This window comes from Notamacropus eugenii, chromosome 5, assembly GCF_028372415.1.
Source record: "Notamacropus eugenii isolate mMacEug1 chromosome 5, mMacEug1.pri_v2, whole genome shotgun sequence".
In the NCBI taxonomy this organism is placed as follows: domain Eukaryota; kingdom Metazoa; phylum Chordata; class Mammalia; order Diprotodontia; family Macropodidae; genus Notamacropus; species Notamacropus eugenii.
Genome location: NC_092876.1, coordinates 37,958,458 through 37,983,428, shown reverse-complemented (window position 1 = coordinate 37,983,428; position 24,971 = coordinate 37,958,458). Strand labels below are relative to the sequence as shown.

The following is a 24,971-nucleotide window of genomic DNA, read 5'->3' as shown; positions in this document are numbered from 1 at the left end:
TTATGTTGGCCATGAGAGGCTGTTTTGAACTGGTCAAAGTTACTTTATCTTAAAATGAAATTGAGTTTAAAGGCCAACAAAACATCTAGCCAGGAGTGAAAATATTTTCATCTGGTGCTGGTTGAAATGGTTGAGGAAGAACAAAAGGCAGGAGCCTCTTTCCTTAAGGCTCCCAAAGCTGTTCAACACCAGGCGTGTACTGGCTAACTCCCTCTAACTCAAGTGCTCCACCCTGTCCTTCCCCTTCCCTTTTCCCTTAAAGGCTCTGATCATAGGGAGGATATAATGTGCACATTTATGAGTTAAGGCCACATCCAGGGCTGAACAGGACTGTTCATTTGTTTTGCTTTTTTTTAAAGAAAAGTATTTCTTTATAGTTTTCAACATTGCCTTCCCTAAAATTTTGAGTTCCAAATTTTGTCCCCATCCCTCCTTTCACCCAAACAAAAAGAGGGCTGTTCCATTCTTTTGTTTTGCCCACCTACATGTCTGCTAGTTTTACTTTCACTTTCAACATCTTCTAAAAGTTTGGTCCAAGAAGAACAAATGACACCTTCTGTTCTTTGGAGCTGGTGATGCCAGGCTGAGATCCAAGAGATGGTGAAAAGAGGCTACTTGGAGGTAAGAATTTGGGCCTGGGGGTAACTGGAAGTGTACTGCCCTGACCCATCCCCCACCAAAGGAGGAGGGGAAGGGATTGCTGTAGCCTCAACTCCAGAAGACAGGGAGGAGGATTCAGAGAAAGATACTGAAGCAGCTGGTGAGTTCTTCTGTTGAAGTTTAGGGTGCTATCTGGACTTTGTTCAGAGAGACCCTATAGCCTTGAGTGCCAAGAAATTAAGGACTTCTGTGGAAGCAGCCAAAAATGCAACCTGGGTGGGGCTACAAATAAGAATATCATGCATATACTGAATTAAGCTACCATCTGCTAGTTTCTGGTCCCTTACATGCCTTCCCAAAGCCCGGCCACATAAAAGAGGGTTATCTTGAAACTCTTGGGGCAAGACTGTCCTTGTTAGTTGACTTGGACTTGATTCCCCAGGAAGAGTCCATTCAAAGGCGAAAAAAAATTGTCAGTGTTCTCCATTAGGCTTTTTTCCAAGAAGGCTTGCATTGTTGTATAGAGATGAACAAGGGCAAGGATTTTATACTTAAGGAATTTTATACTTAAGGAATTTTCCAATTAAACTTTTCAGTCCTTCCCAGGCTTCAGGTTTAATTAGATACTGACTGAGATGGGGGGAACACTTCAGGGTTTGGGAGTGGCACTTCAATGGCTGTGGTGGCAGAAGGAGTTAGCCCCGGAATTCCCAGATCCCAAACAATTGACTTGACTCTCTCCCAGACTTTCGAGTAAACATGGGGATATCTAGTGAATAGAGGGAAAAGGGAGATGGAAGGTGCAATTAGAGAAAATTGGCTCCCCAGTTTCATCATCAAGTCCCTTTCCAGCAAGGGGGCAGGGCTAGAGGAGAGCATAAGACAGGTATGTTTAAACAACAGATCTTCAAACAGGCTGGGGAGAGGGTATGTCTGGAGACATTCCTTAGTTTCCCCTTCAATGCCTATGACCTGAGGGGTCAAGAGGTGAGTAGGGCCAGAGTAATTAATTAAAACACAGAATTTAGCCAAATTAAAGTGGGCAACCTTAATTTAATCTTGATTTTTGCCCAGGGATTGGAGAGGTGGAGAAAGTGGGAGCACTTTCAAGCCCCAGGCTTCCCCATTTTTTGGAGTCTTGAGAAGACTGGAGGTTAAGGTACCAGGGGTCAGGTCCATCACCTCTCCAACTTTGGGGACAATCCTTCCTCTGTTCCTTCTGGTCACATGGGTGCAGTTCCAGGGCCGTTGGTTCCTGGGGTTCCCTCTGGGGAGGTGCCCTGAAGGGGCACTCCTTGGAGCAGTGACCCTCCTTATGGCATCAAAAGCAGGTTTCCCCAGTGCCCAAGTAGCCAACCTTGCTCCAAGGGGGCTCCTTGAAGGAGTGCACCCTGGATGTTTTCCTGGCCATGGGAACAGCCAAAAATTGAGCGTATTCTCTGTCTCTGGCCCTGTCTCTGAGTTCTTTTTCCTCTGCTTTGGCCAAGTCTTTGCTGCTGAAGACGCCAAAGGCTGTCTCCAGTAATTGGGCCTGAGGTGTTTGGGGTCCCATGGCCAATTTCTGCAACTTCCTGCTAGTATCTGGGGCAGACTGATTAATAAAACACATGCTAAAGATTGCTGCCCCTTTTATGGAGTCAGGATCCAAATTTGTATGCTTTTTAATAGCATCTACCAGCTGATCTTGAAAAAGGGCAGAGTTTTCCTTTTCTCCCTGAGTAATTTTCCTAACTTTTTGAAAATTTACTTGTTTTTAAAATGCAGTTTTTAGGCCTAACAGGCAAATTACCATATGGTCTCTCTTTCCTCTGTCCTCACTCTTTTGATAATTCCATCCTGGGTCACTACTGGAACAGCAGTTGCTCCTGGGGGTTATTTGGTAGGATCATCACTAGCCAAATGATCCCCAAACTTTTGGGCATGTTCCCAAATAGTCCTCTTCTCCTCGATGACACAGCAAGCAGAGAAAAGAATATGCAGATCCTTCCAAGAAAGTTCGAATTGTAGGAATATGTCCCTAAAACCTCAGTGACCTTAGTGGGGTCTTCCTACTATCTCCCCAGTTTCTCTTTAACCTGAGATAGAGAATGGAACATGCATTCCAATAGTCCCACTAGGGGAGGCAGGCACTTCCCCCAGTGGAAAAAGGCTTGAAGGCACTGTGGGGCCCTGGCTTGTTTAGGGAGTCAGAAAGTCTCATTTGTTGTGAGGGAGGGGCTGGGGAATGCTGACTGCACTGGATTAGGCTGCAAGGCCAGGATATCTGACTGACAGGGGGAAAGATCAGCTGGTACCTGAGGAGGTGAAGGGGTTAGACCGCCATAGGGGTGGAGCCTGAGCCTTGAGTGGTTGTCGTCTCAGGGAGAGGGACTGCAGAGGGAGGCACCTCAGCAAGATCTGTGGCTGGGACATGAGCAAGGGGGGAGGGACCATGGGAGGAGATACAGAATAGGAGACTTGGAAGGCAACTGAAGCAGGAATTGGGGGACTTGGTGTAGAGGAAAAGGGAAGGGAAACCAAGGGAAAGAAGAAGTGGCAAGGAGAGGGAAGCCAGGTTTGGGAAAGATAAAGGAGTGGCAGGAGGGGCTGGGGGACATTGGGGTAAAGATAGGAGTTGGGATAGTGGGACCAGAAATAGGGAAGGTGATGAGGCCGAGACCCTAACGTCCAATTTAACCCCGTTGTCCTTTTGTGGGGTGACTCTGGCTACAAGCATCTTACAATCTTTTCTGAGAATGGGGTTCTCAGAGAGCTTGACGAAGGCCATTATGTAGGGTATTTTTATCCATTTTCCTTTTTGGCAACAACATAACTCTTAATTGTAAAAGACTATTACATTCTAAGGTCCCCAAAATGGGCCATACTTCATGGTCTTCCAGGTGATACTGAGGCCAGATTGTGTTGCAAAAAAGCACCAACTTTTTCTTTTTAAGTTCTTTAGGAAAGGTAATTTTTTTTTCCAATTTTGTAAAAGATAACCCAAAAGTGAATTTTTGGAGATTGAAGAGGATTGACCCATTACAGGCACGGGGCTGGAAGTCCCTCCCTCCATAAAGGAGGACATGGGAGTAAGCCTTGAAAAAAAAACTAGAGAAAAAAAAGTAACTGACTCTTTCCTAGCTCTGAGGGAAGTGAGAGTTGGGCAAACACTTCCCAATAGGGCATCCATCCTTGTCTATGCTTTGGAGGGTGTGCCCAGGTCCACCTCCTCAAACATAGCCACTGGACCTAAAACCTGAGACCAATCAGTCTGAGTGCAAGACAGTCTTCTAGCTGCCTGACCTTCTGGGATCCAAGGGGTCAGTTCTGAAAACCCCTTCCAAGGTGCTTGGAGATCAAGAAGGAGATAGGGAGAGGAGGAGACGCATACCTTCCAGTCTTGGTGAAAGAACTTGAGATTAGCAGTTCTTTCCAATAAGGGAACAAAAATGTTGAGGTCTGAGGGGTTCTGGGGATCCTAAAACACTGACACACTGGGTCCTGTTCAAATGAATTCAACACAAGCCTTCTTAAAGTCAAAGAAAAGCTAAGTTTATTAAAGATTTGCCATAGTGGGTTGACTCTAAAGGAGCCTAAGCATTTGGAACTCTTGTATGAACAAGCGGGCCAGATAGAATCCCAGCTAGACAGCGCCAGAGCTGGACTGAATCTGAGCGCCTTCATGGAGGTGAGATGGAACTTAAATACAGAAAAAGACTGAGGGAAGAATCCAGGTGTCGCCCAGCAGTCTGGGTCCCAATATTGATAGAGGAGGTAGATCAAAGCCAGGGAGAATCCCGATGGGAGTGGTCAGTAGTCCAGGGAGCAGGCATGGATTCCTTCAGCAGTTCAATGAGGACTATGAAAAACCAAGTTTTTAGACGTACAAAAGAAAGAAGACAAAAGCATTTACTAATTGCCTAGTTTGTGCCTAGCACTGTGCCTCTAATAACCTTATTGCATTCCCTCTTCATTGCTGCCCCTGGGCCTATCCTTTCCCTACCTCCCACTTGTTATTTTTTTTATGTAGAGCATACTTGGTGAGCAGCCAAGTCAAATGATAAAATAATTCCCCTTCAGAGTCCACTAGCAGTGATATTCCCTCCCTTGTACCCTCTCCATGGCTTCTGATCAGACCTGTGGGAGACAATCCAACATCATGCCTTGGAGTGGGACAGAGTGGGTGGAGTCAGGAAGACCTGAATGTGAATCCTGCCTCACACATTTACCAGGTTAATGTTCCAGCCTTGGTTTCCCTAACTGTAAAATAGGTATAATAATATCACTTCCTTCACAGAGTTGTTGTTAGACTCAGATGAAAAGTGTTTAAAGTTCCCTGGAAACCTTTGAAGTGCTACATTAAGTGCAAATTAATCATGATTAAAATTATCTCCTAACTCACCTGCCTTTTCCTTCTCCCCAGCCTTCCCAGGCTGCTGCTTTTTAAAGTTACAGACTGGTCAGGATGCCAAGTGCAGAGCTGGAAGTGATCTTTGATGCCCCAACTCCAATCTCCTCATTTTACAGATGAGGAAACTGAGACCAAAAAAAGGCTAAATGACTTGCCCAGGGAAGCACAGTAAATAAGTGCCTGAGACAGGATTCTAACTCAAATCTTCTGGCTCCCCATCCTGGACTTTCTCCAGCATATCCTGCTGTCTCTCAATGCCCTCATTCTACAGATGGGAAAACTGAGGCACCAGAACGAATAGTTGCTAGCCCAAGGTCATATAGGCAGTGACTGACAAGGTCAAGATTAGAGCCCAGTTTTCCTGACACCTTGGACCATGCTTTCTCCCTCACCCTCATTACTTACTTCTTTCCTTTCTCAAGATAATCAGTATCTTTACAGCTCAGCTCATCTCCTTCAAAGAAGCAATGCAGTGTAAGGTGGGACAGTACAATGTGGATGGAGTATGTTGCTATCCTTGCCATGCAGGTAAGTCAGAAAGTTTTTCTCCAGAACAGACCACTCTTTTCTTCTGGTAACCTGTTCCAGGTTCTCTTTATTCATTTATGAATTCAGATTTCAGAACCATAGAATCTTAGAGCTTAATATTGATTTTTAAAACTTTGATTTCCAAGTTCTTTCCTTCCTCCCTTTCTACTGATCACCATTGAGAGGGTAAGCAATTTGATATAGTATATATATATGTAGTCATCTGAAACACTCCCATAATACTCCTGTTGTGAAAGACTACTTATATTTTCCTCCATCCTATCCTGCCCCTCATTTATTCTATTCTGTCTTTTGACCCTGTCCCTCCTCAAAAGTGTTTACTTCTAATTACCCCCTCCTTCCATTTGCCTGCCCTTCTATCCATCCCTCCTTCTCCCCTACTTTCCTGTAGGGTGAGATAGATTGTCATACCCAATTGAGTGTGCATGTTATTCCCTCTTTATCCCAAATCCAGTGAGAATAAGGTTCACTCTTTCCCTCTCACCTCCCCCTCTTCTCCATGGTAAAAGATTTTCTTGCCTCTTTTATTGAGGAGATAATTTACCCCATTCTATTTCTCCCTTTCTTCTTCTCCCAATATATTCCTCTCTCTTAAGAGGATTTTTTTTTTTTATATTTAACTCACCCTGTGTCCTCTGCCTGCATATATAATATCCCTCCATCTACCTTAATTCAGAGAAAATGCTCAAGAGTTACACATATTATCTTTCCATTTAGGAATGTAAACAGTTCAACTTTGTAACTCTCTTATGACTTCTTCTTCCTGTTTGATTTTCATGGTTTTCTTGATTCTTGTATTTGAAAGTCAAATTTTCTATTCATCTCTGATCTTTTCAGCAAGAATACTTAAAAGTCCTCTCTTTCATTGAATATCCATTTTTTCCCCTGAAGGATTATACTCAGCTTTGCTGGGTATGTGATTTTTGGTTTTAATCCTAGCTCCTTTGACCTTTGGAATATCATATTCCAACCCCCTGATCCCATAATGTAGAAGCTGCTAAATGTTGTGTTATCTTGATTGTATTTCTACAGTACTTGAATTGTTTCTTTTTGGTTGCTTGCAATATTTTCTCTTTGATCTGGAAACTCTGTAATTTGGCTACAATATTCCTACAGATTTTCTTTTTCAGATCCTGTTCAGGAGGTAATCGGTGGATTCTTTAAATATTTATTTTACTCTCTGGTTCTAGAATATCAGGACAGTTTTCCTTGATAATTTTTAAAAGATGATGTCTAGACTCTTTTTCTGATGATGACTTTCAGGTGGTCCCATACTTTTTAAATTGTCTCTCCTGGATCTTTTTTCCAGGTCAGTTGTTTTTCCAGTGAGATATTTCACATTGTCTTCTATTTTTGCATTCTTTTGGTTTTATTTTGTAATTTCTTGCTTTCCCATAGAGTCATTAGCTTCCATCTCCTCCAATCTAATACTTAAAGAAGTATTTACTTCACTGAGCTTCTGAACCTCCTTTTCTATTTGGCTAATTCTGCTTTTTAAAGCATTCCTCTTCTCATTGACTTTTAGGACCTCTTTTGTCTTGTGAGTTAGTCTATTTTTGAAGGAGTTATTTTCTTCAACATTTTTGCGGGGTCTCCTTTAGCAAGCAGTTGACTCGCTTTTCATGATTTTCTTGCATCATTCTCATTTCTCTTCCCAATTTTTCCTCTACCTCTCTTACTTGCTTTTGAAAATCCTATCTGAGCTCTTCCATGGCCTGAGACCATTGCCTATTTATGTTGGGGGTTTTGGATGCAGAGCTTTGACTTTTAGGTTTTCCTCTGATGGTATGCATTGTTCTTCCTCATCTGAAAGGATGGAAGAAAATACCTGCTCATCAGGAAAGTAACCTTCTATAGTCTCATTTTTTCCCCACTTTTTGGGCATTTTCCCAGTCAGTCACTTGATTTTTGAGTCTTTTGTCAAGTGGAAGATATATGCTAGGGACCTATAAGTTCTCAGTTCCTCCAATTGTGGCACAAGCAAGGGACAGGAGTTTACTCCTGTCCTGGCCTGTACTCTGCTCTGGAAGCAACCAAAAGCTTTTCTGCCCAGGATCTGCGAGTAGAATTCCCTCTCCAGAGTCTCCATCAGCTCCACCAGCCAGTGCTCCTCCACTAGGAAGGACTTCATATTTTCCATCTGATTAGTCTCCCCCATTGCCCTTCTCCTATCCATCCACCTCATCCTCACCCTCCCCCCAAGCTGGATGTAGCAAGATCTCTGCTGGTCCTTGTGCACATCTTCATTGTTGCTGTTCAGTCAACTCTTCATGACCACAGTTGGGGTTTTCTGAGCAAAGATACTGGAGAAATCTGCCATATCCTTTTCCAGCTCATGTTATAGATGAGGAAACTGAGGTCAACAGGGTTAAGTGATTTGGTCAGGATCACACAGCTAGGAAGTGTCTGAGACTGGATTTGAATTCCAGACCTGGCACTCTATCCACTGCACCACCTTGCTGCTCTTATACACTCAGAGCCAGCTCTCAGGACTGAGACCCAGATTGACTGCTCAGTTCCCCCAGGGTCTTTAGGCAGAGGGCTCCAAAAATGGACACTGTTGCTGCCTGGGGACAGGGCCAGACTGTGTTCCCTTCTCAACCAGGTGAAAAAGTTTTCTCTTTGACCTTTGAAGCTGTCTTTGGCATTTGTGGGTTGAGGAATATAGGAATCACAGTTGTTGCTGGGGATTCTGCCCCTTCAGGCCTGCTGCAGTCCTGTCCCTGCTGTGCCATGCTGTGTTCAGTGGACTACATTCTGCTCAGTGCCTGGTGCAATAGACCTTCCCTGTTGGCCTTCCAGGCTGTCTTAGGCTGCAAATCTCTATCACTCAGTCGTTTTATGGCTTTTGCTGCTCTAGAATTTGTTTGGAGTCATTTTTTACAGGAATTTTATGGGCTGTGGGGGGAGAGCTTCTACAGGATCTCTTTCTACTCTGCCATCCTGGCTTCACCCCCCTGTGCCTTGCTATTAATGGTGATTCTTTGAAATCTTTAGGTTACAGGGTTAAGGGGACATGCAGTATAATGACAGGCACCATGTGTGTGCCATGTGATCCTGGGACCTATACTGCACACCACAGTGGCCTGAAGGAGTGTCTCCAGTGTAAAGTCTGCAAATTTGGTAAGAAGCTCTTCAGAAATCTTAGAGTCACCTAGGATTCTGAGTCTCACCTACAGCCCTCCCTCTCCTGGGCTCTGACCTGAGTCATTTAGTTCCCTGCCTGGGCCCAGAGAAAGTTATCAGTCTTGAACCTACTTAGACAAGATGGTGAAGGGGGGAAGTTGACAACTTTGAAAGGAGGACCTGGATCAGGTTAGGAGGAGAGGTAGTAAGCATTATGTTCTGGCTGGTGAGAGACCTGAGTTCCATTCCAGTCTTTTCCTTGTGTGACCTTGGACAAGTCATGTCCATTCTTTGGACCTCATTTTGTCTATCTATAATATGAGGGGCTTGAACTAGTTTCTAAGGTTTTAGAACATGGGAAACACAGGAGAGTTTATTCATACTCCCTCACACAACACTAGAACACAGACTATCCAAGCTGGAAGGGATGTCAGAAAGGAGGGCTTAAAATGCCTAGGATAGTGAAGGATTCTGTACAAACATGATAGAGGCAGGACAAAGTGGAGACAATCTCAGAGGAAAGCACCAGCATCAAAGGAAATCGGGAAAAGGTAACTAACTGTTCTGGCCTTCCATTTGCTTATCTTTACAGTGAGAGGATTAGATGCAATGACAAATCAGCTGCCTTCCAGCTCTAAGTCAATTCTCTATGCATTTGGGTAGGACACTCAGGCTTTGATAGCCAAGTGGTCCAGTGGATAGAGTGTTAAGTCTGGAGTCAGGAAAACATGAGTTCAAGTGTGACCTCAGACACTTCTGACTTTATGCATCACTTACCCTCAGTCTACCTCGGTTACCTCCACTGTAAAATGAGGAAAATAGCAGCATCTACTTCTCCGGGTTGTTGTGGAGATCAAATGAAATAATATTTGTAAATTACTTAGCACAGTGCCTGGCACATGGTGGGGAGGCACTAAGTGTTTCCTTCCCCCTTCTCCTTTTTTCTTGCCACCTCTTAATGACTCTGTGACCTTGAGAAATTCCTTTTCCTAAACTGGTCCTCCATATCTGTATCTGTACCAACGCAGGTAACAACTGAACCCCCCTGGATGTGTTGTTAGACTGGCCTGAGATTGTAATGAACCCAGGGATAAGGCACAACCTGGTGGTGGTGTAGCATAGCTAGACAAACATGTTCTGTGCATCCAACTCAGAATTTTGAGTCTGTACAGGGGGAGTGAGCCTCCTGCTCACAGAAAGGTAAATGACTGGCCCCAATTTCCTCAGTCTACACATTTCTGTAGCTAACCGCAGCACTTCCCTCCTTCTTTAGCCCTGTAATATATTTTATTTCACCTCTGAACAGGTCCTCCTGATCCCTTTGTGTTACCTCTCAACCTCTGGAGGGCCTTAAGTATTCAGACTTTGAAGAAGAAATCAGACTCCCCCTAGGGTCCTCTCCTAGTTGGGGTTGAACTGGGACTGGGAATGGAGATGCCCAAGACTGTCTTCAGTCTCTGCTGCATCTCCCAAGAAGACACCTGTCTCTGTCAGGGTTCTTCTCTTGCTTAGGCCAGATTATCAGGGAATAGGAGGGGAAAAACCTGCCTTAATGTCCCTTATCATGACAATGGAGATCCCAGGAACACTTTCTCTGCTCCCTCCCACCTGCCAATTCTGTTTTTGCTGACTTTGTTAGACCAGGTATAGTAGCTTCCCAAACCTTGAGAATGGCCTTGGGGAATCAGTCACTATTCCCACTTCTCGGTTCAGAACTCAGCTCTTTGCAACTCAAAGACAGACCTGACAGGGAATGACTCTCCCAAGTCCAGTTCTCCAGATCAAGTCTTTCCTACCCTTAGTCCCCAGCAAACACACTCAGCCTGGGATAGCTTTTTCTCTACTTCCCCAATAAAGTCAGATTCATAGGATCATGGGATTTCTAAACTGAGAGGGCACTTGGAGCTTCTCTTATCTGTTTTTTCTGCTGTTGTGACTCTGAGCAAGTAATTTTCCTGGATTTCAGTGTCCTCAACTATAAAAGGCAGAAGTTGGACTTACCCAAAGCTCTTTCTAGTCCTACATCCTATGATCTAGGTCAGCTGCTTCCTTCTGCAGAGGAAATTAAGGCCAAGTCAGTCAGTCAACAAGCATTTATTAAGGATCTATTTTATGCCAAGGATCTATTTACGCCAAGACTAAGTGTTGAAAAGAAAGGAAGGAAAGAAGGAAGGAAGGAAGGAAGGAAGGAAGGAAGGAAGGAAGGAAGGAAGGAAGGAAGGAAGGAAGGAAGAAAGGAAGGAAGGAAGGAAGGAAAGAAACAATCATTTATTAAAGTCCTTCTATGTGCCAGGCCCTGTACTTAGTGGTGGGGATACACAAAAAGACATACTACAGCCCACCTCCACTAATGAAAAGTGATATATGAGGCAGCACAGGTAGAACATTGACTCCTTGAGGGCAGGAATGGTTCCCTCTCTGCCCTTGTAGCTCATCCTCAGCACAGTACTTTCTACTTTCTTCTTTTTCTTTTTAGAGATTGATGGTGGAGGCACAAGGCCTGTCATTTTGCTTGTCCAGGGAAGAATACTCCTTCCATCCAGTCACGAGGGTGCCTTGTCTGCAGATCATAGAGTTAGAGAGTCCTAGAGTGACCTGACCAGCATCCCTCAGCCACAAAGAATCTGAGGCAGCATGTGAGCCCACAGCTGGATGGGCTACCTCAGGTGCTCCCTCCCTGGACCTTTCCCAGCAGGGGCTTTTCTTCTTTCTTACAGATCTTGGCTTTGTGACCAGACAGGAATGTTCATCTACATCCAACACAGTTTGTGGTTGTTCTCCAGGATATTTCTGTGCTGACATGAACAACGATGACTGTGAGCTATGTGTGCCTCACCAAGTCTGTACCCCTGGACAATATGTGAAGTCTCAAGGTGAGCCTGCAACATCTCCATCCACCCAGGGACCCAGACCTACTGTTTCTTCAGGCTGCTGCCCTGGAAACCTGTGAAAATTCCAGCCTTCCCTTGGTTCTGGCTGCCTCCCTAGAGGCAGTTGTGGTGCAGTGAGAAGATAGTTGGATCTGGTCTGAGAGAGCTTGGGTCCAAAACTCAGTTTTGCCCTCATTGTCCATGTGATTCTGCCATTAGTTAACCTCTCCGGTCCTCATTTCCTTATCTGTAAAATGAGAGGATTAAGCCATAATGACCTCTGAGGTTTCTTCTTGATGGAAATTTATCAATCTATGATGATGAAGTCTGATTTCAGGTCCCTTGTCTTATCTACATGGAACTCAGACAGTCCGGGACAAATCTGGAACTAGACAGAGCTGGGAAAAGTTAACCACTCCCCACTGGTGTCCTCCTCCAATGTGCTTTAGTGGCACAAAGTGAATATGAATCTTTATTTGTTTTGTCTCTTTAAATGAAATATTTTTTAATTAACAAAAACCTATTTTCTCAACTTCTCACCTTTCCTCCCCCACTGGAAAACAAAAATAAAAACCTTTATAGCAAATTTTATGTGTAGTAAAACAAAGCACGTTCATGTCCTGGCCATGTCCAAGGAGAATACGTAACTCCATCAGCACCTTAAGTCCATCACCTCTCTATCAGGAGGTAATTAGCCCATTGAAACATGAATCCTCTGGAAGTGTAGTTGGTTATTCCATTGATCTGAGTTCCAGAGTCTTCCTAAGCTGTTTGGCTTCACACTGTCATTGTTACTGTATGAACTGTTCCCCTGGCTCTGCTCAGTTCACTCTGTATCAGTTCATACGTGTTTTTCCATGTTTCACTGAAATCAACCATTTCATCATTTCTTATGTCACCATAATATTCCCTTACATTCATGTACAATAATTTGTTCAGTCATTCTCCAGTTAGTGGACACAGCCTTAGTTTCCAATTCTCTGTCTACAGAAAAATGTAGGCTATAAGTATTTTGGCATATATAGGTCCTTTTCCTCTTTTTTTGATGTCTTTGGGGGTAGAGGATCACAAGTGCTATCAGTGGGCTAAAGCATAAAAACTTCTGGGGTATAGTTTCAAATTCCTTTTCAGAATGTCTGATCAAGTCACATTTCCATCAAGTGGATATCAATACACCTGCTTTGCCACAGTCCCTCCATGATTTGCCATTTTCCTTTTTCGTCAGTTTTGTCAATCTGGTAGGTTTGAGGTGAAACCTCAGAGTTGCTGTAATTGGTAATTCTCTAATTATTAGAGAATATTTTCAGTATTGCTATTAATTGTCGGATTTCTTCTGTTGAAAACTCCTTACTCCTTTTCTTTGACCATTTATCATCTGGAGAATGGCTCTTAGTCTTCTACATTGAAGTCATTCTGTATATATCTTGGAAATGAGACTTTTATCAAAGAAACTTGCTGCAAAGATTTCCCACTCACCCCCTTCCCCAGTTACCTGCTTCCTTCTAATTGTAGCTGTTTTAGTTCTGTTTGTACGAATTTTTAAAATTTTATGTAATTGAAACTGTCCATTTACCCTCTGTGATCATTCCTCTTCTTTGTTTGGTCATAAACTCTTCCCCTGTGCAGAGACCTGATAGGCAATTTCTTCATTGCCCCTGTTCTTGGTTTCTGATGTGCCCTGGGTTCTTGAAGGTGATCCCCAAAAGAGTTCAAATTCTACAAAATATTGTTGAGTTGGAGGTTTCTAAAATAGGACCATGGGTCTGGTTTTCTGAAGGTCTGTCTTTTGAGGACCTGCCTAGTTAAGTACAGAGAGACTCAGTCCCGCATAGGCCTCAGGGAATGGATGTTTCAGACACAGCTCTGAAAAGCCAGCTGTAAAAGTAGAGTGGGAATCACAATCTGCCCTTGTAGAGAGAGGAATCAAACTGCCCAAGTTGAAGTTTCTTCCACTATCAAAGAACAACTTGTGTGGCCAAGTAGGTCATATACTTGACCTTTCTCTGTCTCAGTTTCCTCTCCTGTAAAATGAAACAGTAAGAGTCAATGATCTCTCAGGTCCTTCCTACCTCTAAAGCCATGATCCTGTGAGTGGGCAAAATCATTTATATGGCTTCAGATAACTTCAGATAACTAAACTGATAATAAGCAAGCAAGCATTTACATGGTACCCACTGTGCCATTAGTGTGCCAGACTCTGTGCAAAGTGTTTTACAAATACTACCTAGAAAGTACGTGCTACCTTTGGCCCCCTTTTATATTAGAGAAAACAGGTATAGAAAAGTTAAACCATTTGCTCAGGGTCATGTACCTAGTAAGTGTGAGAAGCTGAATTTGAGCTAAAATCTTCCTGACTTCAGGTCCAGTGTTGTATCCACTGAGTCACCTAGCTGCTATACCTCATCTTCAATCTCCAGCTTTTTTGTAGAAGTGTGGGTTATGGGAATGGAACACTACACATCATGTCAACCTTTTTTGATATGTTGATCACTTTGCTGAACTGTTTCATTTCTCCTTTTAAGATTCTACATTAGAAGAGATGGCTCTTTGGGTAACATATATCCATATGGAGTCATCTAGAGTCAGGCCTAGCTGTTCTCCCAAGAGCTGATTGATAAATTTTCAGTGTGAGCACTGGCACTTCAGAGAGTGGGTAAACAGTATAAATCAAGGCTTAATTTTTGGTTTGTTAATTGCTTAGGTTTAAGAAAGTGATGGGAGAAATTTTAGTCATTTTAATAATAGTGGCTAAACACAAGAAAACATAAAAATTTATCCTCCTAATACTTGTGTTCCTCTCTCCCACCCAAAAGAGTTGCTTGCTAAACAATTACTAGTAAAAGGAAAGAAACATTGGGTAATGTAGGTGGTGCAAAAATTTTTTATCTAAACATATACATGCATATAATTTCTCTTGCCACAGGCCTAGGGAGTATTTAATAGAGTTGTTCTCAATGCTATTTGCTCAGATACAGAGCTTCTAGAGAAGGGACCAACAAATCCATGGACACTGTCAGAGCAGCTGTGTTTGGCTCTCATCCTACTGCTTAAGGTCATAACCAAATCTCCCATGTTTTCTTCTCTTTCAGGCACAGAGAGAAACAACACCATCTGTGAAAAGTGCCAGGAAGGGATGTTTTCCCCCAATGGGACCCTTGGCCAGTGTCTGCTGTGGACCAAGTAGGTGTATCACACTTTATGGGACTTAATGGGTCATTCTTTCTGCTTTTTCATTCACAGTGTTTTAAATAAAAGAAAAAAAAATCTGACCTTAACAAAGACCAATTAAAACAAGTGTTTCCATATACAAAGTACAACAGAAAAAAAGAAATGTCCATGAGGGGTGGGGTGCAGACAAGTGTTTAACAACAGAATTTCTGAAAATAAATATACATAGGACACACTTTTCAGTTTATTCTGCATCAATAACATTTTCTTTGTCATACTCACTTATCTAAATTATAGTAAAAAGGAAATCAGAGAAGATATACATAGAGAATATGTACTAGATAATACAGAGTGAAGGAGCTTTCCTGCTGGGAGCAGTAAACTCAACTTGACCAAGAGAGCATTCTAATTCTCCCCCAAAGGGCAACTGCCCCACATCTCTATTATAACAAGCTGGATGAGGACATGATGGAGGCTGCTGGGTCCTCTCATGTGTTACCATAGTCTTTCCTTCAGCATCCTGAATTGGGGTTAGCCTCTTCCATCTTCCCCCTGGGATCTGTTCAAGCTTGAAGGAGCTTGGAAGCTTGAGGAGTCTTGGAAAGGGTGGATCAAGGCTGGAATCCTCCCACAGACTGCCCAGTCAACTCAGGCAGGGCAGGGCTTTCATCTCCACCAATAAGAAGAGTTTCTTATACACAGAGATATGCCTAGAAGATGCTATACAAATGCTAATTACACCAACAATAATAGCTAACATTTGCATAGCACTTCCTAGGTATTATCTCATTTGATCTTGAGAAAGACAGTAGAAAGTGGGTGCTATTATTAGCCTCTCTTTACAGATGAGGAAACTGAGATATAGTTATGTAACTTGCTTAAGGTCATACAGCCAGGAAATGTCTAAAATAAAATCTGAACTCCCCTGTTCCAGACTCTAGACTCAGGGTTCTGTCCGCTGTTGTCCACTGGAGCACCTAGCTATATCTGGTTGTATGATCTTTTTCAGCTGATTTTTAAGCTTAATTGTAAGACTTTGATTTCATTCAGTCCTATTTGTCCCCATCTTCCTGTTAGCTTGGGCACTGGGGGATACAGGTCCTGCTTTGGAGTCAGGAAGCCTAGGGTTCTGTCTCTTAGACATAGTAAACTTAGTGCCCTAGCCAATAATCTAAGGCTTTCAATTCCTGATGATTCCTACATCAGGGGAAGGTATTTCTCCAGCAGAAAATTCCCCATACTGATGAAATGGCAGTTCTGAGCTCCTCAAAAACAAAAGAAAAAAAAATAACCTTGTCTCATGGTTCTCATTTGTCTAAATCTTGTTGGATCCTGCCTCTGAACACATTGTATTTCTTGCCAATTGTAGCACCAATGTGATATTCACAGCACGTACCATGGCCATGAGTATCTCAGCACAGTTCTGAATTGTGAAATACCACAGACTCTCCATGTGGAAGACAGAACCAAAACATTTATTCAGTCACCAGAAAACCAACTCCATCACAGTAACAAAAATCCATACAAAATATTACTGCAGAGAGCAACACCATCCCCAAACCTCCTCCCTGCTAGGCTTTCCACAAACCAGCTCCATTAAACAAAATCACAAACAAGCCCCTTCCCTCACACTAGCCAGCAGCCTGCATTCTTCCTAGCTCTGACTGTTCTCATGACTAACTTCCTCTCAGCTCTGCTCTAACTCCACCTCTTACTCTTCCACCTATTCAGCAAACTCCTCCCACCACAGGCTCCATGAGACTCTGACTCCTGTGACTCAGGCTTCCAAGGGACACAAGCAGGTCACCTAGCCCTGTTAATGAATGAGAAAAATCTTCCCATTTTAAACTGCCATTACACAAATGCAATGTGTGTGCCCTCAGTCCTGGCTTTGTGTGTTTTCTACACATCAGAGAGGCATGCACTTCTGCTTTCCCTTCTTCTCTCCCTCTCTTTCTCTCAGCTTCTTTGGCTGCTGAGTTTCATGGCTGGCTGCCCCTGGGGGGGAGTTGGATCACTGTTTTACTGGGCTAATAGGAATGAATTCATGTTCAATGACAATGTCCTGATCTGTCTTCCTAGTTGCACTGCTCACGGTTCATTTGAAGAAAAGCCAGGCACAGACACCACAGATGTGTTATGCTCACGGGAGAGGAAGAATTACTGCAAACTCTGTCTTTGCATTGGGATCATTATCTTCATTTTCATCCCCTTCATCTTTGCGATCATATTTGCTAAAAGGAAAAAGGACCAAGAAAGAGGTGAGCAGAGACATAAAGAGGGTGGAGCAGGGGGACTTTGCTCCAGAACATTGAATTTAGAAGGCTCTGACCAAGATTTGAGTCCTTTAGGGCTATAGACACAACAGTTCTCAGTACCCAAATTACGTGAATCTTGGGAAATGCCAGCTAGAAGTCATGGGGTGATTTTCCTTTGTCCCCATCCTTCCTTCTTGCTCTCCCTTCCCCCCTTCCCCATTTAACTGAGGGTGGGCTTGACTCGGGTTCAGTTTGTGGTGCTTGCCCCCAGGCACAGAAATCCCTATTTATATTTCTGCTATTAATCATTTACCTGTTAAATTCATACAAAGCCAATCTAAATGTGATTTCTTATCATCCCAACTTTGTGAAGTAAACTTGGAAAACATTAGTTTCTCCAAAGGGAGATAAAGATTGTCAACAGAGATAGATACATAATAGGTTAGTAGACATAATAGATAACCTAAAGATAGATAGATAGACAGATAGGTGGATGAATGGATAGATAGAAAGATAGATAGATGGATAGATAGATAGATGGATGACTAGACTGAAAGATGGATGGATTGAAAGATTTATAGATGTTTGACAGAAAGTTAGATACATGAAATCCATGAAATACAGAAATGTCACTATTAGGTTGTTTACCAACATGAGCAAGGAAAAAGGAAAAGAACCTATTTCTCCTAAAATACTTACAGTAGTTCTCTATTCAGTGGCAAAGAATTGGAAATTAAGGGGATGTCCATTAAATGGGGAATGACCAAACAAGTTGTGGTATGTGATTGTGATGGAATACCATTGTACTGTAAGAAATCATGAATTTGTTCATTTAGGAAAACATGGAAATACTTGCATGAAATAATGATAAGTGAAGTGACCAGAAGCAAGAGAGTGTTGTATATAGTAACCACAATATTGCTTTAATAATTAAATGTGAATGACCTAGCTGTTTTGAATAATTTAAATATTCAAATCAAAGGTAAAGAATCTAGGAAGGAAGATTCTTTCTCCCTCCAGAAAAAGAACTGATGGATAGAAGTGTGTATAGTATGGTTTAACTTACATTTGTAAATCTGTATCACAGATGGTCTTTTCTAGAGCAGGGTTGGATGTATAGAGGAAGACAATTTGGAACTTAAAATGTAACAAAATAAATAGATAAATGAAATTAAATAAAAATTGAGATGGAAGGAAGGATGGGTCGAGATATGACAGAGAAAATGATGGTTGGAGGGATGATTGAGTGAAAGAAGGGATGATTGAATGGATAGATGGATAATGGAAAGATAGATGATAGATGGAAATATAGATGATAGACAGACAGATGGATGTACAGATGAATAGATAGGTTATAAATTAAGCATTTATTAAGCACTTATTTTATGTCAGGAATCTATGCTACACTTGCCAAGTCAAGTGAAGTAGCATTTATTAAGCACCTACTATGTGCTAGGCACTGTACTAGTCATATATATACACCCAAAGCTTGTCAGTTCAGCCACTGAATTTATCTCAGGAATCATTTATCAATTGCTTACTATGTGCAGAGAATTTTGCTCTGGAGGCAAAGGGAAAGCAGAATTCATTTCTAGGCAATAAACATTTACTAAGCTCCTCTGTATAGACACTGTACAACAGTTAAAGAACTGCCATTTTCAAAGAGCCTACTGGCTGGTGTCGATAGAGAAGAAGACTCTGTGTATGAGATACATACAAGATGTTTTGGCAGGAGAGAGGAAGAACACATCAGAAGAAGAGTTCCTCAAACGTCAGGGGTCTTACCCTTTTGTCTTGTTATCTCTATCACCCAGCATGCAGGAGGTGCTCAATAAATGTTTTTTCATTGACTGATGCCGTCTTTGCCCTTGTGAAACCCAGATACTGGAAAAGTTTCTGGTAGATATCAAGCCATTATTTTCAGTTTAGAATCAGGGGTGTACATCCCTGACTGATGTGGGACTTTCAGAATGTCAGTTACACAGGTAAGTTATAGAACACATAGGAACTCTGTGTATATTGAGCCTACGTGGAACAGAGCCAGATTTGTAGAAGAGGGCTCAGCAAATGATAGTTTGTAAACTGAGGGTCTTCCTGGTCCAGGCATCAGAGTCTTACTCAGGTACAAGTGATGGAAAATCCCAGAAATGAGAGCATTCTACAGAAAGGTTGTGGCTGTGGGACCTCAGACAAGTCACTTCAATTTCTAAGCTTTGTGGGATCACAGTGTGGTTGTAGGCTCAAAGATGTAGGTTGGAAACAGTTGAGAAGGCTTTCAGTTAGATTTCTTCATTTTACAGAGAAGGAAACTAATGCCAAAAGCCATTAGGTGGCAAAAAGGTAGGTGGAGGAGTGGAGAGAATACCAAACCTGGTGTCAGGAAGACTTCAGTTCAAATCCAGACTCATACACTACCTATTAGTGTGACCATGGACAAGTCAGTTAAGCCTGTTTGCCTCAGTTTCCTCATCTGTTAAGTGAGCTGGAGAAGAAAATGGCAAACCACTCTAGTATCTTTGCCAATGAAACCCCAAATAAGGTCACAAAGAGTCAGACACAACTGAAAACAACTGAAGAACAACACAATATGCTAGGGAACATGCTGAATTCAGGATTACAAGAACCCTCAGTCCCTGCCCTCAAAGAGATCACTTTCTAATCAGGCAGACAATGGGCAGACCACCAAGTGTAGCAGACATATTTAGTGGTTCATGAGAGGTTCTGTCAGGGGGAAGGCATTTGTATTAAGGGGGACCAGGAAAGACCTTTTGCAGAAGATGGAATTGGAGCCATCATAAGTGAAGGCAGAGGAGAATGGAGGGAAGCATTCCAGGTATGGGTAGCACCTAGGGAAAAGGCACTCTTCGTGTCACCTGTTGGAACATAATATCCTTGAAAAGAGATTGTTTTATTCTTTGTACTTGTGATCCTAGGACCTCTCATGGTACCTGGCACATAGTAGGCACTTGATAAGTGCATGTTGATTGATTAACTACCCAAAGTCACTGGGTGGTGTCAGAGCCATGATATGAACTCAGGTCTTTTTGACTCAGAGCCCAGGGCTCAGTCCCACTGCAGCCTATATCAATGTTTCTGCCATTCTATTTGTTCTTTCATTATATGTCTGAAAAATGTCTCTAGCCTGCTTCCTGATGCTCATCTTTGCTTTTCAGCTCACGACATAGAAGGAACAGTGAGTAACTTTTGCCAGACTTATGAATTGATCATTTGGATTGACTGATACATCTTTCTTCTAATGTTGCAGTCTGAGATTCCTTACTCTCCTAGCTGAGAATATCCCTTTCATATACATTTGGTCTACGAATGAGCCCTGAATGCATCAACTTGGCCTGTGATTTCTACATGCATCTTTCCATTAAAGAGGTGACACCGTTGCATGAAAAAGCATGATGGATTTCAGACACCCCATTTTAGGAAGGATGTTGATTAGACAGGAAGGTTGCCTGGATGGTGAGGGGCCTCAAACTCCTATTATATGGGGACTAAAGGAAAAATCTGGGCATGTTTAGTCTGGAGCAAAAGGGGACACACTATAGATGACTTCAGGTTTTACTTAGAAGATTTTCTTGTTCTGTTTAGTCCCAGGGGGTAGAACCAGCGCAAATGGGTGGAAGTCATAAAGAAGACCATCTATGATGAGAGTGAAAGTTAGGAAAAGTTTCCTAAGTATTCCAGCTGTCTTTAAGTAGAAGCTGATGTCTCAGGAGGCAGCCAGTTCTTCTTCCTGGATGCCTTCAAATGGAGTCTGGAGAACTGAGTTCTGGGAAGCTGAGAGAGGATTCTGGCTCAGCTTTGGGTGGGGTTATTGCCTCTAAGCACTATTCCTGCTATAAATCTATGATCCTACAATAGAGAAAAGCCATTGGAAGTCCTGGGAGTGAGGGATTGTATGTAATGGTGTTTGATCCTAGATAGGTCACTTTTTTTCCAAGTTTCAGAAATCTTCTGTAATATGTAAGGGCTGAAACAATGATTATAGTTAAACACCCACACCCACATACACACACACACACACGCACACACACACACACACACACACACACACACACAGACACACACAAATAGGCCTGAAAAATTTGGAACAGCCTCAAACTGGCTACTTTTTGTTCTCCATCTATACTTTCTTATATTTCAGACTGAAGCATCCCAACCTGGAAGGATCCATGATCCCCTGGAGACCAATGGGTCAGTCAACAACTTGCCTCTTCAAGAGACTAGACAACAGGAAGAATAAGCTCCACTAAGGAAAGAATGTCCAACAGTCAGGACAGTGGAGAACCTTGATCCTTCTCTTGGAAGTACAGTGAAACACCAAGGCCAAGTCATACTCTGTCTGTCATTGGGACAAAGCTCATCCTCAGTAATGGTAGCCATTGCTTGCCTGCACCTCCTTCTAGTTTTGCAGGCAAAAACATTCCAAATGGTGAGTGATATGTAATCCAGGCCAAAAGCTTCACCAGCAACATCCAGTTCTAACGTCCTGTCCCAGAGCAAAGTATGACAGGCAACCTTGAAAGAGCTCTGAGAGGTTGGATGAGCTTTGAGTATATGCCTGGAATGAACAATCTGCTCTGCAACGACCAGCATGAAGAAGATAGCTGGACACCTGACGGTTTCTATGAAGTTTACTTTGTATCCATTATGGATATTTTATATTTTAATTTATTTCTAAAGATATTTATATTTTATATCTTTTTGCAAGGCAATCCAGAGTTATACTTGAACTGTCCAGGCTCACACACTTAATAAGCGTTAAAAGTGTTAAATGTCTAAGACCAGATTTGAACTCAGGTACTCCTGATTCCTGGGCCACCACTCCATCCACAGTGCCATCTAGCTGCCCTGATTAATTTATTTACTATTATTTTTAGTTGTTTTGTGATGTCTGACTCTTTGTGGAAGTTTGTCATTGCAATACTGAATCCGTTGGTTATTAGATTAATACTAAGGCATCTGAATTATTGTAACAAACTGAAAGTGGGAAAACTGAAATTTTAGTCTATGACCTAAGCAAGAGTTAAGATAGTGCTTCATCTTGTCAAATACATATGTGTGTGTGTGTGTGTATATATATATATATATATATATATATATATATATATATATATATATACACACATGTATATGTACGTAAATTTTGATGGCTGAAATCTCACAAGATATCTTTGGCTCTATGGTCTAGATTTCTTTCTTAAGACCATTCCTGGAACCCAAATCACTCTGACTTTCATTGATTAGGGAACAATAATTCCCAGCCCAAGCCCCACTTAGTGGTCATTGTTTGGACCCTGATGACTCAGAGTCTAAATAGCATTTTTTTTTGTTGTTGTTTTTTACCAGAAACCCCTGAGTGTTTTCCCCTCCTAGATTGATCTTTTTTTTTTTTTTTGATAGGTAAAAAGCCATTCTTTCCCTGATTTCTTACTTGACCTTAATCACTGAATGGGCATTGCCTCAGTCCAAATGAGACCTGGGAAAGATCTTAACTGAAAAAGGTAAATGTCTCCTATTATATCTGGGTCATTGTTACTCACCCTGACCCAAATGGATCCAGAGGAGAAAGTGAGGCTGATGTCTTTGCTCAGCCCTCCCTCATTCAATCCAATTCACTTGCAAGTTATGGCATCACCTTCCTGATGTCATGGTTCTCTTTGAGAATGAAGGAAAAACCACAACAGCATGAGTATGATAAGATAAAGGTCAAGAAGCTTCTGAAAGAGAGATGTAAATATTAATTTGTGAAGTTAAAAGCAGGAATCTCTATTGTTTTTGATTTAAGGAAAGGGCTTTCAGTCAGTTATGTTAGTGGAGAGTAAGAATTTATGAGCTGTCTTGCACTACCACAGCAGGAAATCTGATTATACTTACGTTTGTTATTTATTCTGGGATTAGAATCTGTGTGGAGAGCATGCCCTAAAATTTCAGCATGTTAATTAGTTAAGACTCATCCTAAAGGTGTTCCCATTTTTTAAAGAAATTTTGAGAGCAGTAGTCTATGTTTATGTCCATTTCAGAATGCTTAATAACTGAACATCATCATTTTAATCACATAAAATTTTAAAAGTTTTGCACAAACAAAACCAATGCAACCAAGATGAAAAGGAAATCAGAAAGCTGGAGGGGTGGGGAATTTACTGCCAGTTTCTCTGACAAAGGCTTCATTTGTAGAGAACTGAATGAAATTTATAAGATACAAGTCATTCCCCAATGGATAAATGGTCAAAAGATATGAACAGGCAATTTTCAGGGGAAGAAATTAAAACTATATATAGTCATGTGAGAAAATGCTCAAAATCATTACTCATTAGAGAAATGCAAATTAAAACAACTCTGAAGTATCACCTCACACTTATCATATTGCCTAATGTGACAAAAATGGAAAATGATAAATATTGGAGAAAATGTGGCAAAATAGAAACACTAATGCATCATTGGTGCAGTTATGAACTGTTCCAACCATTCTGGAGAACAATTTGAAACTATGCCCAAAGGGTTGTAAAATTGTCCACTTTCATGGAAACAAGATGTATCTTATCTACAAAGGGACTGAGGGAGAAGTTTAAGAGTGACCTCCCCTAGTCTGGGAGTTCCAGGGATGGTCGTGATGGGAGTGGCTAATAATCTGAAGATTTGGATGGATAGGATCAAGGGTGGGAAACAGAACAGAGACTTGGGCATAGTGGTAGGGAAAAGCTTATGGTCCTGAAGAGAGCCAGATCAAGTGAAGAAATCCAAGAAGCTTTCAAGGTGAAGTTTTCCAAGGCCCTTTTAGACATATGGGACAAAAACGCTTTTGGAATAGGGGACAAAGGTCTTTACATGTTATAAAATGATGTAAAAGCAATTGGCAGTAAAACGGTTGACTGAATTAATTACTGAGACTAAATTAGAGACATTTTCAGTTCAGGGAAAAAGAATTTCAGTGTAGTTTCTTAGAGGCAGGTAACCTCTGGTAATATTTTGTATTCATTTCCTGAGCATAAATTGAAGTTAGTGTTTGAATTTATCATATGTATAACTCATTCTTTTAGATTGAGCATGTTTAGAAAGGGATAGAGAAGCTTGGGAAGCAGATGTAAGTCTACTAGAACAATAACTTATGCTGATTGTTATTTAATTAGGAACTAGAATATGCATAGAAAGGTATGCAAGCTACTTAAAACTTGCTTTATAAGATGTCCCTCAGCCAATGGGAAATTATAGTCATATCTGAAACTGATTATTGGAGCTTGCTATTTTCAGATTTTATGGGACTATTAACTGACTTTTCTTCTGAGTCTAACTGCAGGTATGGATAACAAGAAAGGCTATTTGAACCACTGATACATAATGCCAGTGAACCTGTGAGCTGCTGGTATGAGTGGTGATAATGTTTAATATAAAATTTTGAAATAATCTCTTTGTTCTCTCTGAAGCAAATTCAGAGAATGCCTCTTCCTATGTCAACAAAAGCCAGCCAGGGCTCACTTAACATTCCTTAAGAGACCTTTAACCTAAGACACTATCTTGAATAATAGGATGTTTTCCATATCTTAATATTTGAAGACATATACTATGTTCTGGCATGTTAATGGTAAAGAAAATACAGACATCTTAGGTTGTAATTTCTATTTGAACTTTGTTTACCTTTCCTATGTCAGCTATTTCGACTATCTGTTTAGGACAGGAAGCCTGCCACTCACTAGTGGTGGGATTTCCTTTCTTGTCATATGTCACCAACACATATGTTTACCCAGCCTGGAATCGCAAGGCTCAACTGACATTGCTCTATTAATTGTCTTGTCTTACTGAATTTATGATTTGTTCAACTAAGAGTTCCTTTCTCACAGCAAAATGTATGTAAGCTAGAAGATTTCTGTACTGGGTAGCCAGAACATTTTTCTGGCTTCATAATGCATTATGTTACCATTTTCTTTAATAGGGAGTTGATTAATTAATTAATTAAATCATAAAATGTATGCATTTAGCCTGTTGCCTTTTTTTTAACCA

The 24,971-nt window shown here is 41.6% G+C and overlaps 1 protein-coding gene across 3 annotated transcripts; it reads left to right on the top strand.

The window, feature by feature from the left end:
• Nucleotides 1–293: 293 nt before the first annotated feature.
• LOC140504074 (tumor necrosis factor receptor superfamily member 14-like) lies at nucleotides 294–24,940 on the top strand. Of its 3 annotated transcripts, none has more exons than XR_011966954.1 (6): nucleotides 294–5,518; nucleotides 8,537–8,662; nucleotides 11,383–11,538; nucleotides 14,625–14,715; nucleotides 16,786–20,432; nucleotides 21,118–24,940. XR_011966954.1 is itself a non-coding variant. In XM_072608611.1 (6 exons), exons 1-6 carry the CDS (start codon nucleotides 5,458–5,460, stop codon nucleotides 20,229–20,231), a joined length of 618 nt encoding a protein of 205 aa, XP_072464712.1. In that variant the 5' UTR covers nucleotides 294–5,457; the 3' UTR covers nucleotides 20,232–24,940. The 3 variants fall into 3 exon arrangements, 2 of the variants coding, with proteins under 2 accessions (XP_072464712.1, XP_072464711.1); XM_072608611.1 differs by having other exon boundaries at nucleotides 16,786–16,964; nucleotides 20,227–24,940; XM_072608610.1 differs by having other exon boundaries at nucleotides 16,786–24,940.
• Nucleotides 24,941–24,971: the final 31 nt, after the last annotated feature.

Excerpts from the sequence above, each read along its gene's own strand:
- LOC140504074 (XM_072608610.1), top strand. The coding sequence starts at position 5,458 with ATGCAGTGTAAGGTGGGACAGTACAATGTGGATGGAGTATGTTGCTAT. Across the intron at positions 5,519-8,536 it reads TTGCTATCCTTGCCATGCAG|GTTACAGGGTTAAGGGGACA; the intron begins GTAAGTCAGAAA and ends TGAAATCTTTAG. Across the intron at positions 8,663-11,382 it reads GTGTAAAGTCTGCAAATTTG|ATCTTGGCTTTGTGACCAGA; the intron begins GTAAGAAGCTCT and ends TCTTTCTTACAG.